The sequence below is a fragment of the Lichenostomus cassidix genome, chromosome 3, assembly GCF_008360975.1.
Source record: "Lichenostomus cassidix isolate B80296 chromosome 3, HeHo_3.0, whole genome shotgun sequence".
Lineage (NCBI taxonomy): Eukaryota > Metazoa > Chordata > Aves > Passeriformes > Meliphagidae > Lichenostomus > Lichenostomus cassidix.
Window position 1 is genome coordinate 68,622,730 of NC_139483.1, and position 23,397 is coordinate 68,646,126.

General features: G+C 42.5%; 2 protein-coding genes and 2 long non-coding RNA genes across 7 annotated transcripts; 3 read left to right on the forward strand and 1 right to left on the reverse strand.

Moving 5' to 3' along the window:
• Positions 1-1,833: 1,833 nt before the first annotated feature.
• Positions 1,834-6,318, reverse strand: MTRES1 (mitochondrial transcription rescue factor 1). Of its 4 annotated transcripts, none has more exons than XM_085056232.1 (5): positions 6,168-6,318; positions 5,432-5,520; positions 4,188-4,617; positions 3,301-3,373; positions 1,834-2,287 (listed from the first exon to the last, which is right to left on the reverse strand). In XM_085056232.1, the coding sequence occupies exons 3-5, from the start codon at positions 4,607-4,609 to the stop codon at positions 2,111-2,113; spliced, it is 672 nt and encodes a 223-aa protein (XP_084912358.1). In that variant the 5' UTR covers positions 4,610-4,617; positions 5,432-5,520; positions 6,168-6,318; the 3' UTR covers positions 1,834-2,110. The 4 variants fall into 4 exon arrangements, with proteins under 4 accessions (XP_084912358.1, XP_084912356.1, XP_084912360.1 ...); XM_085056230.1 differs by having other exon boundaries at positions 5,353-5,520; XM_085056234.1 differs by lacking the exon at positions 5,432-5,520 and having other exon boundaries at positions 6,168-6,286.
• LOC146439957 (uncharacterized) lies at positions 4,613-5,499 on the forward strand. Its single transcript, XR_014850987.1, has 2 exons — positions 4,613-5,209; positions 5,268-5,499. It is a non-coding gene; the product is annotated as an uncharacterized LOC146439957 (long non-coding RNA).
• A 4,242-nt stretch (positions 6,319-10,560) lies between the features above and the next one.
• Positions 10,561-17,904, forward strand: LOC146439958 (uncharacterized). The gene is made up of 3 exons (XR_014851321.1): positions 10,561-10,748; positions 15,199-15,357; positions 16,299-17,904. It is a non-coding gene; the product is annotated as an uncharacterized LOC146439958 (long non-coding RNA).
• Positions 17,905-18,329: 425 nt separating this feature from the next.
• Positions 18,330-23,100, forward strand: CD24 (CD24 molecule). Its single transcript, XM_085056235.1, has 2 exons — positions 18,330-18,482; positions 21,044-23,100. The coding sequence occupies exons 1-2, from the start codon at positions 18,414-18,416 to the stop codon at positions 21,227-21,229; spliced, it is 255 nt and encodes an 84-aa protein (XP_084912361.1). The 5' UTR covers positions 18,330-18,413; the 3' UTR covers positions 21,230-23,100.
• Positions 23,101-23,397: the final 297 nt, after the last annotated feature.

Below are 23,397 nucleotides of genomic sequence, written 5' to 3' on the forward strand. Positions count from 1 at the left end.
TTTGCCTCAGTCTGTAATAATAACAGTTGTTCTGCAGATACTCAGACCAGTGAGCTAGACAACAAGGAGAAGAATGTAGCCCACATAATCCAAGGGGAAATGGTCAGTGAACTGCTGTACCATTTAGACATGCACAAGTCTAACAGGATCCACCCAATTGTGTTCAGAGAGATGGTGGAAGAGCTCACTGAGCCACTTTCTGTCATTTACCCACAATCCTGCCTCACCAGGGAGGTCCCAGGTCACTGGAGGTCAGCCAATGTGATGCCCTCTACAAGAAGGGTTGGAAAAAGGATCTGGGAAAGTGCAGACCTGTCAGCCTGACCTCAGTGCTGGGGAAGGTCATGGAGCAGATCATCCTGAGTGCATCATATGGCATGCACACCACAACCAGGGGATTTGGCCCAGCCAACATCGGTTTGTTAAACGAAGGTCCTGCTTGACCAACCTGATCTCCATCTAAGATAAAGTGACCTCCTTAATGGACAAGGGAAAGGCTCTGGACATTGTCTACTTGGACTTTAGTAAAGCTTTTGAACCATTTCCCACAGCATTCTCCTCAAGAAATTGGCTGGTTACAGCTTGGACAGGTGCACTGTTCACTGGGTAAAATCCTGTCTGGATGGCTAGGCCCAGGGAGTGGTGGGGAATGGAGTTACATCCAACTGGCAGCTGGTCAGCAGTGGGGCTCCCGAGGGTACTGGGGCCACTGTTTAATATCTTTATCAATGCTCTGGACAAGGGGATCAAGTGCTACCCTAACTAATTTATAAATGACACCAAGTTGGGTGGGAGTGTTGATCTGCAGAAGGGTAGGAAGGCTCTGCAGAGGATCTGGAGGGGCTGGGCTGAGGCCAGTTGTATGAGGCTCAACAAGAGCCAGGTCCTGCCCTTGGGTCACAGCAACCCCAGGCAGTGCTGCAGGCTGGGGACAGAGTGGCTGGAAAGCTGCTCAGTGGAAAAGGACCTGGGGATGCTGCTCAACAGCAGCTGAATGTGAGCCAGCTGTGCCCAGGTGGCCAAGAAGGACAGTGGAATCCTGGCCTGTATCAGCAATAGTGTGGCCAGGATGAGTAAGGAAATCATTGCCCCCCTGTACCTAGCACTGGTGAGGCCACACCTCGAGTACTGGGTCCAGTTCTGGGCCCCTCACAAAAAGACATTGAGAGGCTGGAGGGCCATGGAGCACAAGTCTCCTGAGAAGCAACTGAGGGAGCTGGGATTGTTTAGCCTGGCAAAAAGAGACTCAGAAAGGAGGTTGCAGGAAGGTGAGGGATGGTCTCTTCTCCCAGGCAACAAGTGATTTGACATGAGGAAACAGCCTCAAGTTGTACCAGGTGAGTTGTGGATTGGACATAGGAAAGATTTCTTCACTAAAAGAGTTGTCAAGCATTAGAATAGAAGCATTAGAAGCCCCACGGAAGTGGTGGAGTCACCATTCCTGGAGGTATTTAAATGACATGAAGATGTGGCAATTAAGAGACACGATTTAATGATGGACTTGGCAGTGCTGGGTTAATGGTTGGACTCAATGATCTTGTCTTTTCCAACATAACCTATTCTGATTCTGTGATTCTCTATCACCATGAAGTTTCCTGCTTAGGAATATGCCACTGCCATCAGTACCCTGCTGTATTCTTGGTATAGCAGCAGCATATGTAAGCATGGAGTTTGTACTATTAACCTTTAATTGAGATTAAATAATGAAAAAAGAAGGAATTTTACATAATTGAGGGCTTTAGCCCTACTTTGTGAATATAGAAATTAAGTCGTTCTGCTTGTTGTGATGTCAGCTTTAATGTAACCTTTCTGATTAACAAACTTAGACAGCAATTAGTGATCACATCAGTCTTTATTGGTTCATTATTTATAAGAAACTGCCTGGAAATATAGGTGTTGGATCTTTTAACCTACAGTGCCACAAAACAAAACTAACAGCAAAAAGTGACAGGCTTATTGCATGATTATTGATGTACACAGCAGAGGGAGATAACATTCTGACACAAGCCCTTAAAAAAAGGGTACTGTAATTTTGTTTAACCAAAATTCATATTTAACAAAAAAATATGTTTTTCTGCAAAAATCTTATGCTGCCACATGCAACCCCTTGTTACTTAAGTACATCCTGTTTGGGCACTTTTAAGTTTTTCCAACGCCTCAAAATGACTTTGTATTTTTCACTCTCAGTTTTGTCAGATAATTTTTTTAAGACTACCCGCATAACCACAGCAGTTCCTGTTTCTTTATCTTCACCTATTATGAGATCCAGTGTGTCACCAAGTTTCACCTGGAAACAGAAAGAGACGATGAGTGATTATAAACATTCCCTGGGGAAAACAAATCCCCACAATCTTCCTTTCTTTCCACTTAATATTCTTATCTCACAGGAGAGAGAAAAGGCAGCCAATACCAGACCTATTACAGATTGTCCAGCTATGAACTTCTAGGAAATCCATGGCAATATGCAACTACATGTCTCATTACCTTCCCTGCCAAGAGCTTCACCCTTCGTGTTATACAACCAACACCTAATTCTGTGAAAAAGGCTTCATGTATGCCTTTTTCCCTCATGTGTGCTTCCCATTGATCTTTTCCACTCAACACAGATGGAAAACAGCAAAATGCGAAGTTCTTCCTTGTGTCTTTAAAACAGTTTAAAGTGTTTCACAGAACAAGGTGCTTAGCAACTGCCTGTGCTCCTCTCAAAGACCACAGAAGCAGTACTCCTCTCATAAACCAGCCTTAGCTCTATGGGATCAGGAATCAAACCTTCTCATTATATTGCCCTTTGATGACAGTAGCTACCACCGAGGATCACACTCACATAAAGAAAGGGTTGGCAGAAGTAAGTGTCTGCTGACCCTTCTAGCTCTCTCCTAACTATGGTCCTATGTGCTCTGTTACTGTACAACAACCTTCCCTCAGCTACCCCAGCTTCAACCCCTTTCTACCATCACACTGTCTCTTTTTCTTAAATCATGTGCCTGCTCCACCAATATCTCAGATTTGATCATTCCTACTCCATCAACCTCGCATACATATCATCACTTCCTTCAGCAAATTAAAATGTTCTGTCCTTGCTGCCTTCTCCTGACTTTCAGCCTTAGATTTGACTCTCCAACAACACAAGTTTCCTGTCTGCCTTAGAGAATAATGTTTTACCCTAGGAATCACAGTCACACCACCCCCCCCAGGTGGAAGTGATGTTAGCAATGCTAAGCATTCAACTTTGCAGAGTGATCATGCCTTAGCTATTTTCTTGTACTATATTAAAAAAAAATTAAATTTAAAAAGTCTTACAGTTCTGCTTTTCTTCCATAGTTTTTCTCCATTCAGCCTGAGGTCATTATTGTAGAATGCATCTTCTACTTTACTGAAGAAAAACAAGATTTTATTGCAGTTACAGCATGCAGCAAACCAAATGAAGTTGTTTCTTTGCAGAAACACACCACCACCATTCATGGGCAAGGCACATTTCCACAACTATAATTTGTGCATAAAGGACACCTTCATTTACGGTCAGGAGAGACCTGAGCTGGAAGTAAAGAAAAGGTCTTTCACAGGTATTAAATAAAATAATAGCACATAGTTGCTCTGTGCCAGAAAAGCTCTTTCTAGAGATCTATTTCCTGAATACCCAATGAATAGTAATGTTCCCTTTCCTGCACCAGCCAGTTTAGCAATTTGTAAGTGATCAAGTTATACTAATATTTTGTTCTAACAACATAGTGATGTCACACTTCTGTAGGTTGCACTAGGTCAAACATTGTGATACATTTATAGACTGCACATTTACCTGGTAGACCTGGTACTTTAAGCTTATACTCATCATCCCCTACTTCTCCATCCATTAAACTGTGCATTATTTTACTCCCTGAATCTCAAATTAGATCTTTTTGTACTATTCAGTACAGTATTTTGCATTTTCTTAATTTTAAATTAATAGTAAGTGATACAAAATGCCTCCTGAGCAATCTCAGAAATACTGCAGACAGGGAAAAGCAAAATCAGGCTGTTTCAAGGGAGGTAGGGTGAAATAAACAGGAACATCCCTACATCCAAAACATATATTTAGAGTCAAAAAGCCCCCCAAATACTGAGTTATTCCAGCAATAAAAGGTTATCAAAAGGCAAATTTTAGATGCATGACATCTTTCTCACCAGCAAGTTGTTTCTTCTGTACTTACTTTCTCGCCATGTCTAGACCAGCTTTCAAGATCACATCATATCGAAGAGACTGCACTACTTTTTCAAGATCCTTGTAATCTTTTACTACGTTGGGGTCATTTTCAAATTCATCTTCCACATCACTTTCATCTTCATCCTCTTCTTCCTCCTCTTGTACACTTTGTCTGCTCCTTTTAGAGCTTTTGTTACTTTTGCTCCGCAGAGAAAGTACTGAAATGTACTCTGGAGAAAGTCTTAGTGCACTGAGTTTGACTGGGGAAAAACTGAAACATCTTCTGTAGTTTACTGTGCTTGCTTGACAGCCACAGAATATACTTCTCCTCCAACTGGGATACAGTTTATTTGAGGGAAATTTCTCCCACAGTCCGAACCAGGCATTTAGTTTTCTGAAAGTGGTGATGGGGAGTCTGAAGCCAGTCATAGCATACCCTAAAATAAAACATTCGTATGTAAAAATGAGCAACTGCTTTGATGGATTGGAAGGATTTCCCCACATATGGCATAACAGTTACTACAGAAAGATGACAATCCAGTTCCCTGTACAGTGATGCATCACCTGAATGCACAAGGCTTTAGGAAACCTTATGGTCTGCCTGTTTCATACACTGTCCACCACTACAAAGAGGCAATCTAAAACACCAGATGAGAAACAAACACTGAAGAGCCCAGCAGAATACTCTGTAACTCCTTTTCTGGTGTTCAATATTAACTGTACAAACACATTTGTGGCACTTTGCCCCCTGTGTCTGAAATACAATTCACAAAATACACAGCAACAATGCTATGCCATAAAAAGCACAGGGAGATCTACATTTATCATGAGTCATTGTCAAAACAAGCAAGCTGCTGAACACTGCAAGCAAGCAAATCCAGAAAAGCCGAAAGCTGCTTAACTTCAATTTCTGCTGCTTGGACCACAACACTCCTGCGTGGCAAAACGCTGCATAACGTCCCCGCCTGTTTCTCCAAATGGGAACTGGCACCGTGGTAGAGCTCGGGAGAAATAACGCGGCTCTGTGCCGTAACAGGAGTGACACCAGGAGTGACACCAGGAGTGACACCAGGAGTGACACCAGGAGTGACACCAGGAGTGACACCAGGAGTGACACCGGCAACAGCAGGCTCATGTGCAAGCTCCCCGGTGCTGCTGCTCCCCTCTCTAACCTGGGACAAGTAGGTGGAAACAGCCTCAAACAGCCCAGATGTCTCTCAGTGCTCTCAGAAACGGATTTGCAGTCCTTACCAGCTGGGTGCTGCGCTGGCTGTTACTGTGATCTTATTCCCGTGCAAACACGTGTTTCCTCTCCGCATCCAAGCGACCTCTGCCGAAATCTGAAATGAGGCAGTGTTTGTGCTTGAGAAAAAAGCCCTGATCAATAGGACGATTACTGGCCAAATAAAAACGACCACACCTCTCTTGGCTTTTTTCTCGTACTGAAATATGTGAACTTAAAATAGATGACACAGAGTTTAAATTGTGGGATAGTACAGTGCTGGCAGAAGACGCTCTCAGACACAGGCCTCTCCTCAGTTCGGGTGCAAATTCCAGCAGTTATTTAGACGTGCAAACAATTATTACTGCTCCTTCTTAGCGCTCCACCTTAGTGTGTCCGGCGCTGGCAGAGGGTCCAAGCGGGCAGGCAGGGCGCTGAGCCCGGCCGCACGGGAGGCGCGCCCTCCTCGCCTCGCTGGAGCCCTCGGGCGGGCAGAGCCTCCCCGGCACCCCCCGGCACCCCCCGCCCCGGGCCGGGCCTGACCCGCCGGCGGGGCGCTCGGTGGCGGCAGGACCGGGCGGCCCCGCCTTCCCTGGCGGCTGCCCCGGGAGGCCGCACAGGCCTGCCCGCCACCCGCCCGTCCGCCGCCGGCCGCCGCAGCGACCTGGCCCCGCCACCTCGGAGCCCTGGCGCGCCCGCTCCGGCCCGGCCCTGCCCAGCCCTGCTGTGCCGTGCCGGAGGGCTGCCCGCGGGGCGCGGCGTTACCTGGGTGCCGCGGGCGCCTCGGGCCCGGGCCGCGCTGCCGTCCCTGCTCCGCCGCTCGCCGGCCGGAGGCGGAGCCGGAGCAGCAGCCGCCGCAGCCCCGGCTCGGCGCCCTCTGCCGAGGCTGGCGGACCCGCTCCGTGCCCAGGGCGGGGCGGGACGGGCGGGGCGGGGCGGGATCGCTGCCGGTTCGGGAGTGCCGCGCACAGCGTCGCAGGAGGGTCAGCTTGGAAGGCATCTCAGGGGCTCATCTGATCCAACCTCCCTGCTCGAGCGGGGTCATTCTAGAGCACATGGCATGGGGTTCTGTGCAGGCAGTGCTTGCATATCTGCAATGAAGGAGACTCCACAACCTCTCTGGGCAGCCTGTTCTGTTTACTGCTCGGTCACTTGAGCAGGAAAGAAGTTCTTCCTCACGTTCGGGTGAAACCTCTGTGTGTAATTCTCTGCCCGTTGCCTCGTGTGCTAATGGTTGGCACCACCGAGGGAAGCCTGGCTCCATCCTCTTGGCATCCTCCCTCAGATATTTGGGGCTGCCCTCCCGTTCTGCGCTCTGTACCCGCCGGTTTGGGAGCAGCGGCCGGAGGGAGCTGGGAGAGAGGCAGGAGGGCAGCAGGCTGAAGTAGATATCCTGCCGATCCCTCCTCAGGATTAGCCCGGAGCAGCCCTCTGCTCTCGACACCAGCCTCTGCCCTGTCCTCCACTGCAAGGCTGGTCCAGCCACCCATGGTCTCCAGCCCCACCGAGATGTGCCAGAGCTGTTTCCCTTTATAATTTTCCCGGCTTTCCAAGGAATTTTTTTCTGTGTTTTCAGCCCCTCATGCTCTGCCCACATGCCCAAACCAGGAAACTATGAAAATCTCTCACTGGGGAAATCACTCCAGCAGATGCTAAAGTTTCCTAACCACAGGGATTTGAAGGGCTTTGCCACCATGAGAATCTAATCCAAACCCCTTTATGGCCTGGGTTTCCATTTATCTTTCTTACTTTCCTTCACATTGCATCTCCCTCTTTTACTCAACATCCCCATTACTGGTGGTAGTTCAGAATTCCTTCTCTTTGGAGCTCAGAAGCTAGGAGAGGTCCATCCCTTCTGCCTTCTCCCAGATTTCTCTAGACTGAGCACCAACCATACCTCTTTTGGTGCTTCTGAATCCTCTGATTTCTCTGCATTTCGGGAATTCTCTGTGTACATACAGAACAGGCACAGAATGCAACCATATTGGTAGCATCTTGTCCTGATGTTAGTGATTGCACAAGGTTCAGGATAAATTTGGCAGATGGAAAAGCTCCTCAGCTTTACAGTTCTGCTTTAAAATGCCCATCACCTCACCTGACAGACCAATGGTCCCTTGGAAAATTATTGACAAATCTGAAAAGTGATATAACTGCAGAGCTACTGCTGCACAGCAGCTGTGCAATTAGCACAGGCATTATAAGTGATTGCTTAATTTTATACCTGCCTAAAATTTGTCATAAAATGCATGAATGGGAGGTTTTTGTGTCAGGAATATTTTGTAATGGAGCAATTCACAGGCAAAGCTATTTCCCCTCCTTAGAAATTTCACTGGGAAGAAATCTGTGATCACCCTTGTGTCTTTATGTATTTTGAATGTTTAGTGCCTAATTCTGTGAGATTCTGGCCAATTTCAGTTGAGAACATAGCCTCTAACTTTTCCACACTTTCCCCCTATATATCTTAAAATATACATACATACTTACTGAGGGGAAAAAAAGATCGGTAAGAGTAACTCATTATATTGTGAGTTGGAACAGAAAAGAAGGTCAAGAGCAGTGTGGATTCCCTGAACAGAAATACTACCTTCTCTAAGGAGTAAAAAACCCCAAAGCCAAAACCCAATAAAAACCACCCCAAGCCTATCTTCCCATACACCCCGTTCTCTTCAAATCTCTTGGAATTTGTCTCATTAAAGTAATGATCTGACATTGCTATGAGTGAAGATAAGTTACTCTTAGCAAACAAAAATATTAGTGCCTTTCTATGTTAGTCAGGCATTGTATATCCTTATTGCACCTTCATAATGAAAGGCAAGTTAAAGTGTGTGCCTGAAGTCACCCATCTTTTATATTTTAAAATATGATGATATAGTGGCATCTCAAAAAAAAGAGAAATCAATCAGATGCAGAGGAAATGTGACTTGGTTGTCACGAACAGGCATCATGAATATGATTTATTTCATCATTTCACAACCCCAAACAGAGGCATTACCTCTGTCACACTTGCTTAATTTCTTAGTCCAGCTATGTGGGCAACTGTTCCAGTTCTACTAGTTGGAAGGTACATGATGTTATTATTACGTCTCAGTCATGACAGCAGATGCTTACCAAGGTTTTTTCTGTATTCAGTCATCCCGGACTGTGGAGGAACTTCAATGTCTCCCAGGTCTTCTTGTTGTCAGGCTCCCTCCATGCCACAGAGCGGAAGGGCTGTGAAAGTCCTTGTACAAGATTCATACTGCAGTAACGTGAGTGCTTGGGAACTCCCAACCTGGGTCAGTAAGTGCATTTTTAATGAAAAAAAAGAACCCATTGCAAAAACTCAGTTAAGAATCATTAATCCGGCTTGAATTATTTGGAGCTGTAATTACAACCAAAACTTTCCGAGGCAGTGAAGACCTCAGTGTGATTTTTTGTCTTCTCCCAGTTTACCATTAGATGGCAGTGAAAAGCTCCTCTCAAAGCTGCCACGGGCTCAGCCTTCCTTCACAAGAGGCTTTGCTCAAGCACAGACCAGCCATACCGGCCTCTGAGCACGATGTTCTTTGAGCTGCTTTCAGGTGATTTGATTTTTTTTTTGTGACACTGCAGCAACATGCAGTCAAAAGTTTCAGCTTTGGTAAGAAACTGTGCTCATTCATCTTTGGCAGATTCGTGGTGGTCTAATTTTTTTTTAATTAGTCTGAGCAAGATATGTTCTTCTTCCCATGGCCATTCTCATAGAATTTTTTTTTTCTTTTCCCTGTGGAGTCATCACGTCTCTAGGAAGGGTGATTCCTCTCTTGTTTGATTTTCATTTTGTGTATTTCACTATACTCCCTGAACCACTCACTCAAAGGAGATTAATCTGTTAGGTTTGGTAGCTCAGAGAGAAAATTCTCAATAGCTTTTGACCTGTGTGTTGGAATCTGTATCTGGGAATTCCCTCCCCACTGCCTAGGGTTTTTTGTTACCTTTGTTTTCCTGCAAGGTCAGTCAAGTGACAGTGCTGGATCTGCTGACACTCATTGCATCTCAAAATAAGGAGCCCCATGCTCTCGAGCGCTGTGAGTAGCTCTGACTAATATTCTGCAGTGCACGTCTCACCAGATTACTTGTCTCTGCAGATTTAGCTTCGGCATGGCATTGTTGAGACCATGCTTTTTAAGTTACACTGCTTATTTCAAGGTGAGAAGGTGACTGGACAGTGTTCTATGCATATTTATGCTGCCTGGCCAAACAAAGTGTTCCCATATGAGCATCACCTTTAAGTTTGTCCATATTCATTTGAATAATGAGCTTTCTGACTGCTAGTTCACCTCTCCCAGTGTCACACCTATTGTAACTGCTTAGATGTTCTTTTTTCTTAGTCCATAGCCTAGAGACAATTCCTCTAGCTGGTTATTTACATCCCATCTGTGGCCAAATAATCCTATCCTCTCTTTCTTTAAAGCACCTCTCTGAAAAATAATCTTTCATGCAGCATAAACTCCCTTTCTAGCCCTTCCTGTGTTGCCTTTTCAGCTGGCACTCTGCTCTACACTTCCCTTTCTCATGGATTTGCCCACATAATCCATGCCATCTTTTACTATAAAACATTGTATTTATTCTCTTTAATGTATGCAGCTCCTATCCTATCCTATCCTATCCTATCCTATCCTATCCTATCCTATCCTATCCTATCCTATCCTATCCTATCCTATCCTATCCTATCCTATCCTATCCTAATCCTATCCTATCCTATCCTATCCTATCCTATCCTATCCTATCCTATCCTATCCCAGGACACTGAAACTTGGCTCTTGCTCTCTATTTACCAACTCTTTGCGTTACCATTTCATCTCTTGTGATAACAAGTGCATTATGAACTTCTGTCCTTTTTTTTGCCTGCAGCCACACTGGTGCCCTGCACACAGAATCCCTTTCCTGAAGTGAGCAAGGTTTCACAAAGCAACTTTGCTTGCAGTCTGCTTATTCCTCGAATACTCACCTTAGACATTAAAGATGGGTAATTAGAGGAGTAAGGGAAGATGGGTGAGTTTCAGGCATTGTTTTGTATTTCTTTAAGTGGTGATATATAGCCACTTGTTAATGTAGCATTCTCTCTTTTCCCCCCCATCCTTTTCACTAGCTGACTAATTTGGCTTTTGTCTGCATATTGTCTTTTAAAGTAGGAGGCCACATGGAGCCATAATAAGAAAGGAAATGGAGGTGGGCAGTGTAGATTGCTCTCACCAGCACTGAGGAAGTGATGGAGGCCATTCCATCAGTGAGAGCATGGTGAACCACCTAAACCAGAAATACATTGCTGCCTTGCCAGTGAAAACTGGTGTTACATCAGTGATTAAGGCAGATGGGAGGAAAACAGTGAGTAATTTCCTTCAGTCAGTCTGGTATTGAATCCGGCTACACCAAGATGGAAAGCTCTGCAGTTTCACTGCTAATTATTCAGTTTCCTGGTTTGGTGAGAGATTTGCAATGAGATTTGTTCTGTTGTTTTCTCCTCACTTTCTTGTTTGCTAATGGCCTAAAACACAGTAAAGTTTTTGGTAGGAGCAGTTATTGTGCTGTTTCCTAAGAAAGGCTTTGAGATTTTCATTCATCCAGTAATGAACATGTTCAGGTCCTGCTGGTGTTGGTTGGTGATCTAGGATTTATCTAGGGACCACTAACAGCATTTGGCAAATGCAATAAAAAGCAAAACCAATCAATTAAGCATTCCTTATTTGAACCTTATTTATTAGCCATAAAACAACATAGTCCATGAGCAAATGTTAATTAGTATGAAATATTTGTTTACTTTTGTGTTTCCTCTGTATTCTCCTCAGATTAATGTCTTTAGTTATTAGAATATAATGTTCTCTTCTCTAATTGATAGTAACTAATTCAAGATATACACATGCAATTTTTGCATTATTAATTTTCAGTGGGGAAATTTCAATTGTTACCCATCTTTATATAATTAGTTTCCTTAAAACAAGCAAACAAAAAGCCCCAAACAAAACCATACCAGCAACATTTTGTGTCAGGTTTGCTTTTAAAAGCAGAAAAAAGGCTGTGCAAAGGACTTCAGCTTGAATTGTGACTAATGGACAAAGTTGTCTTGATTTGCATTTATAAGCAGAAAAATTTATCTGTTTCAATGCATCTTTGAGATTAGATAGAGAGATAGATAAAAATATATAAATATAGGTTCAATAAGAAGGGATAGAATGTCAGAATAGTATTACTTGGTGTCAAGGCTATCCTGTCCTTTCACAATGTCCAGCTCCAGAGGTGTGAAAGATGTGTAAATCACATAGGAGGAAGATCTGGGATGATTTATCTCCCAGGAAAGCGTGTCCTTGCAACACTAGCTGTTTAAACTCTGGGTGTTCTCATCACTGTGTGACCACTCCTTCTTTGCACCTTGCATAATGATACCCTGTGATGAAATATTCACCATGTAAAAGATACAATGAAGTCTTAACACTCCTGGTGATACATGATACGTTTCCTTTCAGCAGTTCACCTTTTCAAATCCTAGACTAGTCCCTTTTTCTGTTATGAAATGGGAAGAAGAGATGATCTACTTATACACATTTTAATCCTATTTGTTCTTATTTTGGCTTATAACTTTGTATCTTCCCATCCGAGTTTAGATCTTCCTGTTTATCAGATTTCTCCATGGTTTATTCTTATCACTTTGTTATCTCTGCCTGCCCCCTGCTCAAACTAGAAATTACTCAGAAAAGGTTACAAAAGAATAAGCCTTTCAGAGTGCCATGCAGCAGTCATGACTAGGAAGAAATTTTGAAACTAGGTGCTCCTTAAGGCAGCTCTCTTTTCATATAGACTATCTTCTTGATGACTGTTGGTTAAACTCTGCCCTGTTAAGTGGCAAAGAGAAGGCAGTAAATAAACAAAACCAACAATAACAAAAAGCCAAACCACAAAACCAAGGAAACAATAGCAAACAAAAAAATGGAAGCAGAAGCATACAAGATTCAAAGTGCAAGGTACAGATGTTCAGAATTTCTCAAAAGAAGATAAAGACTTCCATTGCTATCAGAAAAAAATGCTTCATGTGCAGGGCTGAAAACATAGGTCTTGAAAAGTGTCAGGGATTAAAGAAAACCCAGCAGTCATAAACTAAAAATGATGGTTAAAACGACTAATAAAGATGCAGAGATTTTCAGGGTATATTTTTTCATTTGTTTGGAAAGAAGCACAGTGAAATAACAGTATAGTATGAGGATAACTAACCTTCTACCTCCAGGTAAGAGAGGAAATGCAGATATCAAATCCAGTGGAAGAAATCACAGACTTACAGAGCTAGTGGTCAAGCTAATGGTGAGAAGAACTTGGTTGCAACAATTGCAATTACTAATAAGTCTTATCATAGATGGAAAATCCAAGGAGATGGGAAAAGTGCTAACATGGCACTCTTGCTCAAGAACTGAAGTGAGATAATCTCAAAACTGCATCAACAAAACAAAAAAGCTTAGGAAAATTATTCTAAACTGCATTAATGGAGCTGTTAAATGTTGAACTCTCATCTTGAGTAGAGTGTCCTACTTTGGAAATTATGATCTAATTAAGACAGATTTGAGAAACTATAAAGGAAAGTGACATGAAAAGCATGAAAGTCCTATGAAGAAAGGTTGAAGGAACTGAATCTGTTCCTCAAAATACAGGAAAATATAGTGGCAAAGGTCAGAGCAAATCACTTATACTCTTCCGGTAGTCAGTGAAGAGATGTCAGCATCTCCAGGATGTGATTCATCTGTTTCAGGTGTCTGTGTTGAAATGAGATGAATTACATCATAGAAGCACTTGTTTCCCTTCATTATCTATCAAGGGTTTCCAGGGAGACTCACTTAGATGTAGATGGCTGTTGTCATGTGACCCTTCCTTCCTCTTCTCAATGCAAAGTGTCTGATATGTTTTCAACTAGTAATCATTTTGTTAGAAATCTAGTCGTCATTATTATCTGTTCACTATTACACTGCAATAAATTGTTGCAATGCAATGCAACCTTGCAGCAAAGATGACTTTGTGTTAAGAGAAATATTCTGCAAAGATAGTTTGGCAAACAAAAAGGCCTGTGGGTGGTGGAATACCCTTCACTGATTTTTTTCTGAGTATAATGTTTAAACTTCCCTCAAATCAGAAGATGGAATTAATGACCTTTGATCATTTTTACTTCTTCATGTCTATAGACCTGTTATCTGACATGATGCCTCATGAGTGAAAGAAGGCTCTGTCTTGGTTTTGTCCTACTCAAAGTAGCACAATCCCAAACAATTCCTCAGCACAATTCAGGGATTGGCCAAGGCCAGGGACAACTACCTACCAATAGGTAGTTCAGACTTAGCCTCCATTTTGTTGATGGGAGTGTTTAATAGTGTGGACATGGATAAACATATCAGATGGCCTCAAGGCCAAGGAACAGGCTCTGCTACCATTTAATTTGTTTGCATTGATGTCACCCAAGAGTTTGTTTGACTTAGGAAGAAAGGTGTGCTTTCAAGCAGATCTGAAGCCACACCTAATTGTGTAGGCTGACACCATCCCTTGAAGTCAAAAGATCCATGGGCATTAAGGCAGGAACCCTTACACATTTCTTCTTGAGACTGTTTCTGGAATCACAATTGCCCTTCAGCTCAAACTTCCAGGTCTGGAAATCATGGCTTTGCTTACTTCCATAACTATACCACTAACTAACCAGCCCAATGCCTTTTGTCTCAGACCGACACAGAACCATAACAGTGGCACTGCTGGAATCCTGGCTCTGCATCAGGGCAGCAAAACCTATGTCTAAAGACATGTATAGTTGAACCTAATCAACATTTATTACCAATAAATGGAGATTTACAGTACCACTAATCATGCCTTCCATTAAAAGCTTTACTAATATAAATTTAATATAAATCTTCCACTGGAAGAGGAAATGCAATCCTCAGTATATATTCCAAGTTCTTACCCAAGACACATGCCAAACAGCTTTGTCCAGTTGTCTAAAATCAGTTTCAACCAGTCCCATCAGTATTTCACTCTTGTTCTGCAATAATAGTGAATATGCAACTGTAAGGGAGGGTGCTTCAAAATATTGGCAAATTTTGATTGTATGGCTGGAGCTGCTGAAAATTAGGTCCTTTCCACTAAACAAGCAGCAAGAGAAGAGCCAGCCTAATGAAATCTTAGGAAATAATGGGAAATATTGACCTGTGAGTTTCTCATGGCAAAATTCATATGCTAAAAATGGATATCAAGGAAACATATCACCAGATGATGTCATCTTAGATAAGCATGTATGGGCTAGTTGATGAATGCTGCAAAGCTGGATTTCTCCAAATCTTTCTTTTGAAAATACATCAGGTTCTAATACATAAATACACAGCATATTCACAGGTTGGTATTAACTAAAATAACTCATAATATGACTCAGGTGAGTACTGAGAGCTGCAGTAGTCTGAGCTTGAAATGGATGAAAACACTGAGAGGAGCCACAAGATGTAGCAATTTCTAATATCTGAATAGTAAGTTCCAGTCCATGTACAACCAAGGAGAGCAAAGAGCTCGTTGGGGAGCACAGGATCCAGGCAATTGATGCTCCTAAAATATTTCAGAGGGATCAAGATTAGCATCTAAAAGGTAAGAGTAAATTAAGGGTTAAGACAAAATTATTTCTCATTAATTCCACTTAATGCTCTGACTACACTTATTTTGCTAAAGCTTTTTATTTAAATGTAATATATTTGAATAAATTACTTACATATCTTGTAGACTTCTTGTCTGCCTCCTTTTACAGACAACTGTTGTTTTTTTCTGCCAGTCATTTTAGCTGATCTTGTTTTCCAATGCATTGTACAAAGCAGCAAAAGTTTTGCTTCTGCTCACGGAACTGAAAGTTATGCCTGTTGCAAAGTTCAATCAGCTTAAAAGTCACCAGCAGAATATATGTATGAACTTACATTTAAATCAAAAGATCAAGGTAATTTCGTCCCTTCTCTTTGCTAATCTTTCATATAAAATATTATGTATTTAACTTGGAGAGGTGCTGAGTACTAATCTGAACTATGGAAAAAGCTAAAGGAAGCAGATCTATGGGGATTTAACAATATTTAACACTGTATCTCAGCATGATGAGAACTATTAAGAGCACACTATCAAAGATTTGATTGAGGGAATGTATTGTCTTTTCTGGCAGAAAAATATCAGAAGTTCCTTTTGGCCACCAGATAGCAGTACTTCACTTCGTACAGTTTTCAGCTCACAGCGTTCCTTGCCTTGTAGAAAAATCCATATATTGGATTCTGGAGTCTTGCTCAGATACATCTCTTGCAGACTTCATTATAGACTTCAGCTGAAAAGAAGTAAAGATTTTTGAATTAGGAATGCAGGTGATTTATGTGTTCAGGGGGAATATTGCAGCTTTCCTTAATGGGGCAAGTTGGTTGTATAAATCTAATGGAGTGTAGGCATTATAATTATAATTTCCAATGACAAAAGTTTCAATTAACACCTTGGGCTTAAAATATTTTTAGCATTTCTACCTTGCTGACAGTACATTTCCTTGTTTGTATTACTATTTCAGGTATATTTCAGTAAGGCATGTTTTTTGCCTCAGAACATAAACCTTACAGTGTTTTATTATTTCAGTAATTTATAATTTCTGTCAAGTATTTTTAAACCTCTGCATTTTTCTTTATTTTTAAATAGAGGAACAGACTTTACAATATTTTTAGCAAAAGAAAGATACCCTTATTTTCACTGAAACTTGTTAAAACACCAGAAGTGCAATCCACTGTATAATGATGATGATAGTAACAATAATAATAATAATAATAATAATAATAATAATTGTTAGTTGTATCATGTTGTATTGGTTCATGTCACCTTACAAGAACTGTGCATCCTCCTCTTTTTTTACAGTTACTGTTCCTGACCTCAGGCAAGATACACAGCTAGAGAGAATGGGAAAGGCCTCTCTGTTATTCCCTCATTCTCATCTGTCCTGGTGTTGACATTTAAGTGTCTCAGCTGCTGCTTCAACCTGGAACAGCCAGTTATGATCCCTACAGGATCATGCAACAGCTGTATCACTTCCTTTTCTCCCAAACAAGATGGGAGAGATAATAATGGAAACCATCTCTGTCAGCTTTACACTAGAATATTCTTTGCTTTAGCTATTGTAGAGCCCTAACTGGATTTCCTTCATTTTTCATCTCCTCCAGGGAGTCTGGTGTAAGAATCATGTGAGCTTTGACTTTATTGCTGTGATCCATGTGACTTCTCTCACAGGGAAATTCACTTTTGTGTAGTGTTAGGCTTATCTACTGAATGAAAAGGTGACCTTCCCTCCCATTTGTGATTCATTTAACTATGACAACCAAAACCAGCTGTTTGCAAGGGAAGTTAATGATGGAAATGTTTTCAGATTTGGCACTCTTCTCTCATTTTAAGTCCACCCCAGTTCTCTTTTTTCTCTCCTTATATCTCCATAATCATGAAAAATCATCTTCTGGCATCTAGCTTTCAGCAGACAATCAGTGAATATTCAGAGACATAAGACCCTCAATTTGATGACTGTTCCCATGGTTACTCCATAGACAGACTACGTCTCCAATAGCTAGAAATTGGACTATGACTATGATCAGAATGAGGGAGATGTTGCTTCAAAAGTGCTTCAGACTCAATGAAGCTCTCAAAAGCTCTTTCATCTTGTTATAGAGTAAGGATTGATGTCTTGGGTGGTACAGCTTACAAAATGCCTTTATTTTTGGAAAAATGAAATAACTATAGCTTTGACAGCCATTCTGAAGCAATTAATGTAAGACTTGGTTTGAAAGGATTATTCTTGTCTAACACGAGTCCCAGCACTTGGTTCTACAGCACATCTCTCCAGGTTTCCTGTATTTTTGGACTGGGCTCTAGCAATGGCCCTGGAAACTCTTCAAAAGCAGTTCTGCCCCTGAATATGGCCAATGAGTTATGTAGGGCTGGACTTGTACATCTCCTCACGCTTTGTTCTGAGATAAACACAAACCTATCCAGTTTTGAAACCTGTTGATTTGTCTGAGCCAATAGGACACCTTGCTTGTCTTTTAAATAGAAATAACTGCTTTGTGACAATAGAATCAGCACATGGGTTCTCTTCTTGTAGTTTATAAAGTGGACACAGATTGTTTTTATTCAGTTTTTATTCAGACATTGAGACATCTGAAAGATTGTGCTAGGGCCTCACAAAATCTGTGTTCAGTCAGTAAAGGGGGGAGATATAATATTAGTATAGCATTTCCTGTGCCAGAAGATAGAACCTCACCTACACAGAGGCTACAGCTGGAAGAACTTTGTGTTCCACTTGTTACACAGGTTTCTTTAAAGAATAATGGTAATAATAAAATATTTAGATCCAAAGAGTGCTTGAAATTGCAACCTGTGGTCTGAAGCCTGAGCACTAATGGTGTGGCTGCTCTGAACAAGATGGGATCTTAACTCCTCAGCTTTTCATCCACTGCTCCCACCATTTAGAAATACTTACAGCCGCCTTTACCTTCTCTCACTCACGATTAGATTTTTTTTTTAATTGGAAAAACCTGGTGTTTTCATAAACATAAGCGTTTCTCTGGAGTACCTGCAGCTCAAGCGCCGCAGCCCTGTGCCAGCCCCTCCATACTAGAACACGAGGCCGGCGCTACACAAGGACCAGCGGCTGTAAGAACCAGAGCGGGCAAGCAGAGCTCCCGGGTCGGTGGGAGAGGGCCGGCAGGATCCGAGCGCGCCCTGATCCCGCGGGACAGCCCGGGCAGGGGGAGCGGAGCCGCAGCGGCGCGGAACGGGGCGGTGGCAGAGACTTGCGGGGCCTGGCGGGCACGGAGGGCGGGAGCAGAGGTGTGGGGCGGAGGAGGGGAAAGGCGGCGGCGGGGCGTCACGGGAGCCCGCGCTGCTATAAAAGCGCCGGGTGCGGCCGAGCGGTGCATCCCTCTCGCTCGCAGCCACAGCGGTAGGAGCAGCACCAGCACCGCGGCGGGACAGCATCACACGGGCATGGGGACGGCGCTGGCGGCGCGGCTCGGCCTGGGGCTCCTGCTCCTCGCCCTCCTCCTTCCCACGCAGGTGAGCCCCGGAGCGGCTCGGCGCTTGCCCTCCGCCGGCCCCAGTTCGAGGCACGGGAGAGCGGCCGTGCCGAGACCCTCTCCACGCCTCCCCGCCGCGGCGGCCGCCCCGGGAGCGGCGGAGGGGCGGGTTTCTCCCGAGAGAAGCCCCCGCCGTGCGCGCCAGCCCGGAGCCCGCCGCGGCGCCCCGCGGGAGGCCGTAGGTGGTGGGCGGCTCCTCCGCCCCGGGGCGGCGGCGGGCGAGGGGAACGAGCCCGGGCAGCCCCGGCTGCGGACGGGGCGGGGATGGGCGCGGAGCCCCGGGATGGCGGCGGCGGTGCCGTGGATTATCCCGGTCAAGTCAAAAGAGATGAAGTTGGAGTTCGCCTCCCTTTTTTTCCCCCGTGGGATCGTTGAGGGAAAGCCCCGGAGCCGTGGCGTGAGCGGCAGCTGAGCGTTCATCCCCCGCGCTGTTTAGAGCGGGAGCGATCGCTCCAAACCCGAGAGAGCTCCGGGAAAGCACGAGTGCTGCAGCGGGACTGGGGTGTGACCCGCCCCGGCCGAAGCTGCGGGGCTCTGGTCCGCTGCTGGGCTCGGTTCCCGGCAGGAGCGGGAGGTTTAGGGGCTGGAAGCAAAGGCGGCAGCCTCTGCTGCTGCGCTGGCCGAGCCGTGCCCTTGGCGCAAAGGTAATGGATGCGGGACCGATCCGCTCCTCTCAGCGGCCAAGCCGAACGGGGCTCCCACAGTCCGTATCGGCGTGTTGTTCCTGGAGACCAGCCCTTCAAAGGGTGACTAACGCAATATCAGAAAAATAAACGGCAACGGCACTGCCGGGTAGTGTTTTAATTCCCCCTCCCCATCTCTTTGTTTGCGAGAAAGGGCATTATCTCTACTCCTTTGTGCTCAGTGGAGTCTTGCTCTTGGCAGTGAGGAGAGCAGGATCAGACTCTTTGGGTTATCCGTATTCATCACATTCACGCTGAGAAAATTTCTGGGGTCCCATCTACTGTGACGGTGTGAGACTTGGATATAAGCCCATTGTCTTCCACCAAAAAAAAATCGAGAAACTAGGGTTTTTTTTGTTTAAAATCAAGAAAACTTTAAAAATACATAACCAAGAGTGAAATGATGGTGGAGTCTTTGTATGAAGACTGAAAAAAATTCCACGGCAGGTTGGGACTTGCCTTGTAGGTTATTAACTCAGCAATTCATTATTGATCACTTTCAGACCGGTTTCAACAGCAACTTCAACACAGCGATTTTTATCCTGCAGTCCTAAATTGCTTCCAGCATGGTGCTGGTTGCCAAAAACCCTAACTACCAGAAGCTTTACACCATCCTTACGTTTTTCTATAGTATGCTTTTTTTTTTTTTTTTTTTTTTTTGGGTAGAAAATACTGAAAGTAAATGCCTATGCAATTTTCTAATAAGTTTAACATCTACTTCATAGCTTCAGTATTGAGGGATTGACTTTTTTTCCTGCTAATCTATTTTCTCAGCAGCACTAGAAATATGAGAAAATAAGGACACCTTTTGTGGACAGAACTACTTATTAAACCAACTAACCTCTTAAAAAAAAGAAGTGGTTTTACTTAACTGCAAGAGCTTACCAGAATGCTCTGGTAGAATACAAGGCTGCTACCATGGAGTTGAAGCCAAGGTTTCTGTATTATGCTCATTTTTGGGGAGGAGATAATATGATTCTTGCTCTTGTTTTTCATCCTTGTGTATCACATGCTTTTTTCCACTGGAATAAAAATGCTTTAAGTTATCTTTGAAAGTTTTCCTCTGCATGTGTAGAAAATAGCTTGATATTGAACTTGCACAAAGTGCAAGTTTTTGTTCTGTCCCTATAATGCAGAGTTATGAGGGGAAAAGGATTTTTTTTTTTAAATTTTGATTTCTATCTACATTTTTAAAATTTGCTAATATATAGCCTTTTCACAGCACTTTTTTTTTTCTTTTTGTATGTTCTAGAATGCTGATAGATTGTGATCTAATCAGTATGGTTTCATTGTTCTAACTTCTGCAGTTCAGTGCTACCACAGCAAGATAAGAGAGGCTGAACTATTAAATCCACTCACATAAAGCCCCAGCATTGCTTGAAAGGAAGCCGCAAACCAGCCCCAGAAACAGTATCAATAGGTTCTCGACCATTGTTTCCTCATATTTTTGTTTGTGGCTTAGTCTGCAAAGGCAGTCTGCAATGCATGCAGTTGTTTCAAAGTCTTTCTTATGCTAAGATTTGTCTTTACATAGCTCTACATTTGCACTTTTTTTTGTGTGAGGTTTTTTGAAACCTCTTCATCTTCTAATTTAGGGAAGGGTTTTGATAAAGTAATAGTTATGTAAAAACATTTAGAAAAATATTAGATTTATTTCTTTAACAAATCCCACACATGCAATCTGAAATGTCTTTGTCCTTAACTGCACAATGAAAGCCATGAGCATTCATATATATCATCTGAGTACTGTGACTGAGTGGGGATACACAGTGTTCATTGCTACTAACTTGTCTTCTGATTTTTTAAAAAAAGACAATAAAACCCTTTTTTGTTACTTCCCCTCCTCTCCACATTCTAGATCTACTGTGGTCTCAATGGAACAAGTCCAACACCTTCAAACAATTCTTCAGCAAGTTCCACTTCTCTGTCAGCTGTCACAAATTCACTGAACAATACCACCACTCACGGACATGGAAATTCTCTTCACTCAACCACAAGCCTTTTTGTCATTCTCTCAGTTTCTCTTCTGTATTTTTGCTGTTAAGAGACTCTGGCATGGAAATGGCTACCACTCCCCACCCCGTTTCCTGAACCACCTGAGATGGCTAGATCTCTGACCCAGCATGAGAAGAAATCAATCCAAACTCCACATCAAACCAGCTTGGTTCCACTCCATATCCAAATTAGTACCAGTCTGACCTAGAGAAGCACTCAGTATTCTGACTTTCAAAGCTGACCAGTGTGAAAAGACCAGCCTCAGCAAGGAGGTAAAATTATGAGCTCTTTCACCAAGTGAGTTGGAATCTGAAAAACAAGATGGAAGCAAAAAGAGACAGTACTGACAAACCCAATTTAGAGATGAGAAGAAATACAGTATCTCACAATAAGGATGGATAATAACACTCCATGAAGAAAAAAGGCTAGAGAGTTTATCTACCATTTAGAATAAGGACTTGAAGAGTTTTTATTTTTTGTTTAAGTTCAAAAATGTCAACAGGCTCATAAAACCCCTAGAAAACACAGAAAAGCTCAAATGATTGTTTCTTGCACAGCCTATATGGTTATAACTTATGGGTATTATGATGTATGAAAAAGAAACAACATCAGTCAAAAGGGTTTCTTCTAGATTTCATTTGTATGCAATTGTTACGAGGCTAAAATAGAATAACAAATTTTTGTAAGAATCCTTTTATTTAACCCCTGAGTCCTAACCAAATGGTTAGCCAGGCAGGGCTAGTTTTGAAATAGCTAAAACACCACCAGTTTTCATAAGAGTGGAATTATTTATGGTGGGAATTTGAATTTGACATTTTATTTAAATTGTTTGTATATTAAACCATATGTGCCAGAGAAAGGAGGTGTGGAAACATTGGAAAAAGTACCAGGAGCTTTTTGTAAATGAAATTCAGAAAAGAACAAGCAAACAAAAAAGTTAATGGATAAACATCTCCTCTTTCCCTTATTTCTCCTCCCAAGTTCTACAAGTTGTATAAGTTTTTTTTTTGCTCCTGGAATTTTCCTTAATTATGAAGGATTTATGAAATCTTATGAGTAATGTTATAGTGCTGCTTTTTTTTTTTCTTTTTTTGGCACAAGGTGAATAACTTACTGTTTTTTGAAGAGTTTTAATTGTGATAGTCTACTTTAAACCTGGGCTAATATTTGCGGTGGGGAGAAGGAATGGGGAGAGGAGAGCAAACCGCCAAAAAAAAAAAGAGAAACTAAATGAACAGGTGTTTGGAATATGAAGACTGGAGTCTTAATTTAATCACTGAATTTAGAAGTTACCTTTGTAAATACTACTTTTTTAAAATTTTTCTGAATCAAAATTGCTACACTTGCACAGATTGTTTCTGTATCATCCAACACTTTAGAAAATAGTATCTGGTACTTGATCAAAACAAGCTTTGTTGAGGAGGTTCAACGACCTTGATGATGATACCTTGTCAGAAAAAAAATTAACTATGTTGATATGATCACGTGTGAGTGTACATGATCATGCCACTGTCTGTAGATATTCATCTCAGTATAAGATCATGTCAAACATGAGTGGCTCTCTAATTTTTTTTTTAATACACATCTGTCTTTCAGTTACTTTACCACCAATTCACAGCATCATATATTAGTAGCAAGCTAACACAAATTCATGTCAGTGAGTGTACATGGACATTTCCTTATGCTTATCATTTGTATCCAGTAAAATGTTAATGATTGTATTTTGTGTTTGTGTAATAATGCTTTGATTTATTAGCTACTGATTTTCATTGAAAAAACCTGTAAATAAAACAGTGGACAGGCAGTGCATTCTAGATGCACTTCCAGACACTTCTGCAAAAACTTGTAACTTGCCTGCGTTAAGTGAATGAACTGTTAAGCAAGATGGTATATGTGATTAAAAACCTCAAGGTCTAGAAATGCTGAAGTGTAATTAGTTTTATTTCGCTGGAAGGTTTTGTGCCACTGGGGGTCTGGATTTCACTTTGAACCAGGGAGTGAGATTTGATTAGCATCTCTAGTAAGTTTTCCGTACTTATTACAGCCTCTTCCCATTCAAAGCATGATTATGTTTTCATGTTAGACAAACAGTGCTTAGACAGAGTTCTCCTTTATTTCTTTTGGTGGCAATGAGCAGTTTTCCTTCTGATGGGTAAAGCTCTTTCTCAGTTTCTGGTTATCAAGCAATGTGAATTCATTGCTTAAGATTTCTGACTC

Excerpts from the sequence above, each read along its gene's own strand:
- MTRES1 (XM_085056232.1), bottom strand. The coding sequence starts at position 4,609 with ATGACTGGCTTCAGACTCCCCATCACCACTTTCAGAAAACTAAATGCC. Across the intron at positions 3,374-4,187 it reads GGTCTAGACATGGCGAGAAA|TAAAGTAGAAGATGCATTCT; the intron begins GTAAGTACAGAA and ends GTTTTTCTTCAG. Across the intron at positions 2,288-3,300 it reads TATGGAAGAAAAGCAGAACT|GTGAAACTTGGTGACACACT; the intron begins GTAAGACTTTTT and ends TTCTGTTTCCAG.
- CD24 (XM_085056235.1), top strand. The coding sequence starts at position 18,414 with ATGGGGACGGCGCTGGCGGCGCGGCTCGGCCTGGGGCTCCTGCTCCTC. Across the intron at positions 18,483-21,043 it reads CCCTCCTCCTTCCCACGCAG|ATCTACTGTGGTCTCAATGG; the intron begins GTGAGCCCCGGA and ends TCCACATTCTAG.